This window comes from Zingiber officinale, chromosome 5B (genome assembly GCF_018446385.1).
Source record: "Zingiber officinale cultivar Zhangliang chromosome 5B, Zo_v1.1, whole genome shotgun sequence".
Classification (NCBI taxonomy): domain Eukaryota; kingdom Viridiplantae; phylum Streptophyta; class Magnoliopsida; order Zingiberales; family Zingiberaceae; genus Zingiber; species Zingiber officinale.
Genome location: NC_055995.1, coordinates 102,893,883 through 102,902,743, shown reverse-complemented (window position 1 = coordinate 102,902,743; position 8,861 = coordinate 102,893,883). Strand labels below are relative to the sequence as shown.

Here is an 8,861-nt window from a genome sequence, read left to right as displayed (position 1 = left end):
ACAAAGTTTTTTGGACATGGGGATTGCATGCAAAGTTAACATTATGATTGGGGATTTTTCTCTAATTTCTAAACCGTCATTTTAAAATTATTTTTTTAAAAAAAATTATATAATTTTTTTATCAAAACCGTCAAAACCGTCTTTTAAAAATTATTTTAAAAAAATATATAATTTTTTTTTATCAAAACCGTCACAACCGTCAAAATCGTCTCCTCTTTTAATTCTTGTTATGGTGGCGCCCTCTTTAGGGCATGGGTTGTACTGTGAAAATGATTGTGAGATTCGATTCGTGTTTGATTGGTCCTTTCGCCCATTTAAACTTTTTTTTTAATTTCATAACAAAACTTGTTTGGTTGGTTAATTTATTCGAACTAAGATCTCGAAATGTGAAAAGATTGAGAAAGTTAAGATTTAAGTATGACATTGATCGGCGAAGGAATTTGAAGTGGTTGATTCTCTCTCTGATCAGTTCGTTCCATTTGGTTCTTCAAGTTCTTCTTTAATGAAACGAAATAGAACTGTGTGTTGAGTCATCTACCGAAAGGAAAAAAGGACGGCACGAGGAATGAAGGTGAAAAAAATATTACAACTTTATTTGTCAAACATAAAAAAGAAAGAAAATATAAATAAAAAATAAATTTAAGGAGAAAATAATTTTTAACTTTTTAAAGCTTAGATTTGAACTTGGTTCTCTGTGAAAGTGAGTTTTCGTTCAAATTGGATAGAAGCAATATAAAGAAAAAGATATCTTATTTTCAATGATTTTATTCTATGAAAATTGCAAATTAAAAATAGAAAATCTTCAGTTACCAAACAAATGCTTGTATCTGATCATTTAGCTACATTTTGCTTTCAGTTTTTACTTGAATTTCAATTCTTCTGAAAGATATCTGGGGATTACCAATAGTAGTACAGTTTCTATAAAACTCAAAGAAGAGCTTTGTTTTATCTCCTCTAGAATGAATGCACTTAATATGAGTTTGTATTTCATTTATAACCACACAAAGAGCAAGCACATGTCATAATATGATGGTCCTTATTTTATGCAATATATAATATGCTTGTCCATCTGTCAGGTTCTTATTGGATCATCTGATTGGAATGATTATTCCTTGGGCAAAGATGGGGTGACGAGATACAGAACCCACAACCTTCCTGCTAATTGTGCGTGTCCTGGACTCTATGAACTAGGGATTATTGCAGCTTTTACCAATGAAATCCATAAGACCAGGCAACATGCTTTAAGTAAAGTTGTTGTTGTGTATCTTGGCCAAGCTGATAATGTTCGAACAAGGCTGCAACAGTATGGACGTGCAGGATCTCATTTGGATCATGGATGTTCAGTTACTAGTTCAAGGAAAATTGAAATTCCTGAACTTAAAACAGGCCCTGGTTTATTTAAAGAGATCTTCTCAATGGGCTTTTCCATTGTGTTTAGATGGGCTCCAGTAAGTGAATTTTTATTTTGCATATAATAAACTTCATATATTACTAAGAAAATCAATCACCATTGAGTTTCACTATGAAAGACATGAAGAAATCATAAACAAGTTTTGGAAACAGTTGCCTTCTATAGTTGTTCTAGGAGCATTTTTTTCTGTTATGTTGTCCATAAACACAGCAGAAAGAACCTTTTAAAAGTTCTGGGATGTTGTCCATTCACTTGAACTTCCTCCAAAAAACAACAATGTATTGGATAAATCCAATTATAGTAGCTTTAGGAATCTTCCTGGCTGATATTTAGATGTCCATATTACCACCAATAGGCAATTTGATTTATTACTTTACTCCTAAATTAGGCCCTTAGTTTTCTTTATTAACATATCTCATATTGAATCCAACATTCTCATTTAAATTTTTGCATATATTTTAAGAAAATTCCTTTTCTTTGTTCTTAAGCTAAGTCTCCTTACATGTGCAGGTGAGCGACAAAAAGGAAGCAATGGAGATGGAGAGGAGGCTACTTGAAGTCTTTGATTATGCATGGAACACGATTTGGAATGGCACTTGTCGACGTGAAGACATCTTAAAGTTAGACAAGGGGTTATCCAATTCAAATGTTGGTTTCTGGAAGAGACTTTTATCTAGTAAGAAATTAGGGATCAAGATTGCTCCAGACTTGCCACTTCTTGAAGACGAATCAGAAAATAAGAGAGGTTTTCTCCCTCAAATTCTCAATCTTGTGAAATCTTGGCTCCAGTCAGTTAAACACGATGATAAACTTCATCAAGATGAAGTAATTTGTGGAGTTGCTATTGGTTATGGCTCTATTTGTAAGAACAAGCCTGTTCCAGGAAGAAAAAGGTGTTCAAATCATAAAGGAAAGAGGATTACTGGAATCAGTCATGTAACTAGCAGAGACAACATAATGGCAGAGGATGAGTCATCTGCTTCCAATAATAAACTTTCAAATCCACTTGGAAGTGAATTTGAGCCTGAAATTATTCAAGAAACACGTCTCTTTGGTGAGGAATATGATACTTGTGGCATGATATGCAGAGATGGATCAATTTGTCAGAACATGCCTGTTCTAGGAAGAAAAAGATGTGAACTGCACAAAGGGCAGATCACTACCCAAAAGTTGTCCACTGGAAGAGCTGACCGGTCTGTGGAAGGAACACATATATACAATCTGGAATTTGCTATTTGTGGAGTGGTCTCTGGTGATGGATTAGTTTGTAGGAGTAAACCGGCTCCAGGAAGAAAAAGGTGTGGATTGCACAAAGGCCAGAGGATCACTACACGGCTTAAGTCATTGACTAGCACGGAACATTCATCTAAATTTGGCGATGAAGTGAACATTTGCGGTGTGGATATTGGCAATGAGCTTGTTTGCAAGAGGAAGCCTGTTGAAGGAAGGAAAAGGTGCGAGGAGCACAAAGGAATGAGGATAAAACCCTCGAAAAGCTCAACATAAATATCAAGAATATCTGAAGTTTGTGGTGTTCGTTTGCATGATGACGAATTAGCCGGTGCCAGGAAGGAAGAGATGTGCATTGCACAAAGGTAGACAGACGGGTCTGCTAGTCATCTAAAATAAAAGGAATTTGATGTCTTTCTTCAATAATAAGTTAATAACCTTGTGAAACCTATGTTGTATGAATAAACGATGTCAAGCCGACATCACTTGAATTTGACTCTCAAGTTGGTTGTAACTCCATTGTCATCTTTCAGTTTGCTTGGTGCTTGTTTCAAGGACATTTGTAAGCAACTGAATGAACAAGGCTGTGGGACCATATTGTTTTATTTAGTTATTTTTTAATATTTAATTCAATTTTGTTTATTGTTTTTTGATAAGATATAATATGCAGTGCAGGTTGCAAATAATATACTTATTGTAATTAATATTATTAAAATTTAGTTAGTAACTAATTGATAGTTAATTACTTCATATTATATTTACTAACGAGGATTCTATGACATGGTCCTCTAGAAAAAACAATTATTAGGGTTTCTGCGACTATAGCACAAGTGGTGAGGTGTTTCTAACAAAGAAAAACAACATAGTAATCATACCACTTCTCTGTAATTGTACCCTGTCAACAACTTTACACGGTGAAAAGACTCCTAATTCTGTAGTTTCTATTCCATACAATTGATCGTTTTACAAGACAGGGACAGAGGTTTTAAAGGGCAGAACACATGAATATGTTACATATTTAACACTATCCAGAAGCACTACAACAAAAATACGAGATATCGACTTTGGAGAGATCATCCCCTCACCATCCCCAATTCCGGCTTCTTTAGGATCAGCGAGTACAGAAACCACAATGGAGGCAACTGGTTTGTCGCCACCAAAGTTGCTTCCCTCGGACGGCTTTCTGAATTGCTGTGTGTCATTCGGGACAGTTGCATTTAGTGGATCTGGTTCAGTGTACTTCATCCTCCTACTCTTTATTGCCGTTTGACGACCAGGTGCAGAAGTGAAATTCTCAGAAGTGTTATCCATTGATGTAGCATTTACAATTGATGTTGTTGGGATAATGCCGCCACTTGATGATGTTGGTGAGATATCAAACTGGAACACCTCCGTGCACAGTCCAGAATTTAGAAGCGGGCCTGCCATAGTAAAGTGCCACACGTCAAAGATGAATGCTTTGCGATACACAATAGAAATGAAAAACTGATGCAGTGAGCAAAGGACAATTCCTTAACGTTCAAAGAAATATCAATATACACCCCTATATATATATGATATATACATATATTGGGAATTGATAGTCTGCACACCCATGGTGCGCGACACCCATGGGAGACTGAGTGCACTCCGGACGCCCCACGCACTCGGTCGCCCACAGTGGGTGTGCAGGGTATCAAATCAGTACATATATTATTTATATTTGTATTTGTTTGCAGTGCAGTAGTCTCATAATGAAAATGACTATAATAATTCATGAATTGAACACAAAGGGGCCTTTTTAACTTAGTGGTAACACCATGGTAAGGTGTAAGTCGCCGGTTCAAATCTGATAGGATCTTTTTCCACTAAACGAAAGTTTTAGTCTGTTTTCAGTGTGGAATAGAGATATTCTTTTATTTATAAAAAGCAAATGGTAATCACCATTATAATGACTAATATGTTCCAGAACTTCAGAACACCAAATGGATTCTGTACAAGTAACTAGATCCAAATGGACATTATGTGAAATTCTGCAGGGTGCTAGAGAATCTGTAAACAAATTGCTTTTTCATTTCCAACAATTACTAGTTTTAGTAAACCCAATCAGTTAACCAAAGGCAATGTTCAAGGAAGAATTCTCGCAAAAAAGGTAGAATGTGGGTGAACATCGTAGAAAACCAAAGGAATGCCACATAACAAAGTCGTTCATCAATGTGCACCAAAACCAGCCAATAAAGGTATTGATATGCAAAATCACCATATATAAGTATAAGATTAAGTGGCTACACCCTAGCACTCCATGCGAAACTCTAAGTTGAGGTGCACATAAAACTAATAATTGACAACTTAATAAGTTACTACAACATATTTCATCACTCCAATTGCCCTTTTGAAATTCTCATAGCTTTCAGTAATGTGATCACTTTTGTTCATCAGAAGGTTCTTTAAGATTGTCACAAAAGGAAATAGTGCAAGTCAACATCTGCTAGCTTTCTACGTGTGAGCATACACTGCTTTGACCATTACAACTTGGATTTGGAGACACGTTATACTGATGGCAATTGAAAAATCTTGCATGATTAGATATTTCACTCATTCAGGATGATTCAATCACGAGCATTTGACAATAACAGAGTAACAGTACTCTCTAAACTTAAATTTTCTTCGGTACCTTAAAATTCATTTTAAATATAGATGAGGACATAATAGGAGATAGAATCTAATGGTGTAAGAGAATCCATATAGCCCACTCTATTTTGTGGGATAAAGGCTTAATTGTTGTTGTACCCAAGCATATCATCTCCAAATCACACTGAGATATTTTGTGTAACTTAGGACTACTTTGAAAAGTAAAACCAAATCATAGAACGGTTAGGACCTAAACAACATGGAATATCTATGCAATAGTTGTAAATATGGACAACTTTGTCAATCCTAAAATATATCTTATCCAAGTGGCAGAGATATCATTGGTTAACTTGGGATTGGTTTGTCAAGTAAATCCAACTTTGGGATGATTAGAGCTTCAACAACAATGATACATCTATGCACTATGAGCTGCAGTGCGAGATCCCTTGGATGGAAACTGAACAACAAAATGGCAGGAATGGCCGTTCAAAATTTTCAAATCTGAGACTGAAAAATAAAATAAAAAACTAAACTTGACTTAGTTTTGTTTCAAAAAATACAATAGGCTTTCGTTTTAGTTCTGGATAAAGGTAAACTTATAAATAATTAAAAAAAAAAGAGCAAATAAAGATAGATATCTGCATATATCTGTTATAGCATGGGCAATGAGTAAATAAATGTGTGTGCAGACAACATATGTAACATCAAGCAAGGAATGGGTGGCTAAAGGATCCTCCAAGATAGTTTTCAATACAATACCCTAAAGGACCTTTTAAAAAAAGCTTTGGCAAAAGATTCATCCTGTTAACAACCACAAACATCAAACACCTATCATTTAAGTAAAAGTTGTTTCACCTCTTTATTTTTCCCTCCACTTACACATAGTTTCAATCATTTTTAGCATGGAGTATAACAAAACCGCTTTCTACAGCAGTTCTTATTGTTTTTTAGTTCATCCTCTTCTTGAAAACACACATTGGTAACGTTAATGCTCCAACAAACTATAAACATGATATCAGTTCAAGAAAATCTACAGCAATGTGAAGCATTTGTATAACTCAAGGATCAGACAACTACATAAAAGAACTAGTAAGTATACTCATACCTGCCATTCCTTCGCGGAACCATTGTGACACTGGACCATCAACAGAAGTCTCTTTGAAGTTATTGCCATATCTTTTGTCAGGAAGAGAGCGATCAACTTCCCTTTCAAAATTGGGGACGGCCAGTGCTGACATCGTATCGCCAGCAACAGCCAAGGATGTTCCTTTACTTTCTTTGACGGAGCATTTTTCCTTTGCTTGGGCCATTGCCTTCTCACCAGCAAGCACAGAATGGATTATCAAATTGCCATCGATCTTCACAAGTTTTCCATTTCTTGGCACATAAAGCAACGCTGGTAGTGTATCACTGGAATTCTGTCTGGCTGCATTTGAATTTGAACCAGTGGAAGGCAATGGCCCACCATTATGTACCTGAATTACTCTACTTCCATCTTTCTCCAAACGGGTACTTCTAGTGGAAAGTCCAACTTCATTACGACCACTGACGTCAAGAACCTTTCCTATAGAACCATTAAGAATTCTTCTTTCGACGTTATCTATTTCATTTCTAGTTCCTTGGTACCAGAGATGTATTTCAGGCACAAGTCCACATACCACAACAACAAACAACAACAACCCCAAAAGGCTCACGCTAGCAACCTTCTTAGTCTTGCTCCTCGTCTTGTTGGATTTAGCAGATGCAGGTTGATGTGGCTTCAGTTTCGGAATTGGAACTAATGGGACCTGAGACCCTTGCGGTCTCCAACCATACCCGGGAAGCCAGGACAAATGCATAGGAGGGATTGCCCCAACGGGAGGATAAACAGCTGGGCCAGTGCCGCCCCCACCACCCAACTGCTGCCGCAGGGTTGTATTCTCAGCCATGACATACGAGATCTTCGCGTTCAATTGATTGATCATCGACTGCATCGACTTAACCTTGTCCTCCAGCTCCTCGACGTACTTCTTCTTTCTCTGCCTGGATAGCTGTGCGCTCTCACGATTCCGCATCATCCTCTCTTTTTTCTTATCCTCCTCCTCGTCCTCCGTCATGCCCGATCGCTGTAACTTGTTAAAAGTCGCATCAAAACATCCTTCCACCCGATCTGTTTTCCTCTTCGAGATCTTCGCCGCCTCCACCTTCACGCCCTTATCCACGACGCCCGATTCCTGGGACGAGTTTCCCGAAAAGGGCGAGGCGGGGTGGGAACCTTTCGACTCGTGGGGAAAATCGAAGCTCTGGTGATGGAGAGGGGGAGGGGAGGAGGAAGATAATACATTCCCAGATCCACAACCGGAGAACGGATCCGGCAGATCGTCGGGAGCGTGGGACGGCTGGTTGTCAGTTGATTGGAGGAAATCGTCGACGGAGAAATCCCAGTCGAAGACCAGATCGAGGTCGAAATCATCGTAGGGGAAAGGCGCGAGGGGATCGCAGGGCAGGTCGAACACAGGAGGAGGATGGTCGGAGAGATCGAGAGGCGAGGATTCCGCCATGGCTTCGCTCGCCTGATTAGGGCAAAAGAATAAGCCGTGAACGACGGATGGTTCGGGAGTCAGCCTCCCCTCACGACTTATGTGACGGGTTATGGATCCGTGTCTTATCGGGTATCGGCCCGGAAAAAGCTGCTGCTTCTCATTTGAATTGAACAAATATCAATTCTATAATGCTAATAATATAAAAAAAAATCAATTCAAATTTAATGAAATTTTAATCTGGATATCTCGATGAACCTGAATAATCTATTTGATCCGAAACAAAAATATTTTTACTATTTCCTATAATTATTTATTTTTATATTAATATTTAATTATTATTATACTAACATTATATTATTTATACACATAAAATATCTTAATTTTTAAAATAAAATTTAATTTAATTTTAAAAAATATTAAATCCTAAATTCATCAACCTAGGCCCATCCGAATTCAATCCAAACCCAATTGAAACTAAGTCAACCTAAAAATTCCTAACCTGAACTTAAAAATCTCTAACTCTAATTCAACGTGATCCATTTATGTCACCTCTAGTTTGAAATCTCAAATAGAGATGTGATATAACACCTCGATTTTCATCAAGAAAAAATATTAGTAATTTTCATAGGGACAAAATACAAAAGTTATATTAACTCAAAACTGATCAATGCAATCTTAATCCTTATAACAAATTAATAATATTGACTTATTTTTTTATGAAATAATATATTTTCTAATATAAAATTTAATTATCTCAATAAAAACTATAAGAAAGTTTTCTTAGAAAATTAAATAAAATTTTTTAAAAAAATCCTACTCTTATTTCTAATAAAAAAACTAAATATTTTTTTAAAAAAATCAAATAATTTTAACCATTACAGTTGACTATTTTATTCTCCTTAATGAATAGAACTCAAATCAGAATGATCCAAGCCAAGTTCTCTAGTTGAATTAGATAGTAATTAATTTTAAATTTTAATCTTTATTTTTTATCTTAATTTATTTTCTTATTTGCATTAATTTTTCATTAAAATATTTTGTCCAAAATATCTCCATAAGTCAATTTAGAATATCTTCCTCAACTGATC

The 8,861-nt window shown here is 36.2% G+C and overlaps 2 protein-coding genes across 2 annotated transcripts; one reads left to right on the top strand and one right to left on the bottom strand.

Moving 5' to 3' along the window:
• The first annotated feature begins 1,031 nt into the window (after positions 1 to 1,031).
• Positions 1,032 to 3,119, top strand: LOC121985229 (protein EFFECTOR OF TRANSCRIPTION 2-like). Its single transcript, XM_042538545.1, has 2 exons — positions 1,032 to 1,448; positions 1,922 to 3,119. Exons 1-2 carry the CDS (start codon positions 1,044 to 1,046, stop codon positions 2,915 to 2,917), a joined length of 1,401 nt encoding a protein of 466 aa, XP_042394479.1. The 5' UTR covers positions 1,032 to 1,043; the 3' UTR covers positions 2,918 to 3,119.
• A 367-nt stretch (positions 3,120 to 3,486) lies between these two features.
• LOC121985228 (bZIP transcription factor 39-like) lies at positions 3,487 to 7,856 on the bottom strand. Its single transcript, XM_042538544.1, has 2 exons — positions 6,357 to 7,856; positions 3,487 to 4,062 (listed from the first exon to the last, which is right to left on the bottom strand). Exons 1-2 carry the CDS (start codon positions 7,789 to 7,791, stop codon positions 3,605 to 3,607), a joined length of 1,893 nt encoding a protein of 630 aa, XP_042394478.1. The 5' UTR covers positions 7,792 to 7,856; the 3' UTR covers positions 3,487 to 3,604.
• Positions 7,857 to 8,861: the final 1,005 nt, after the last annotated feature.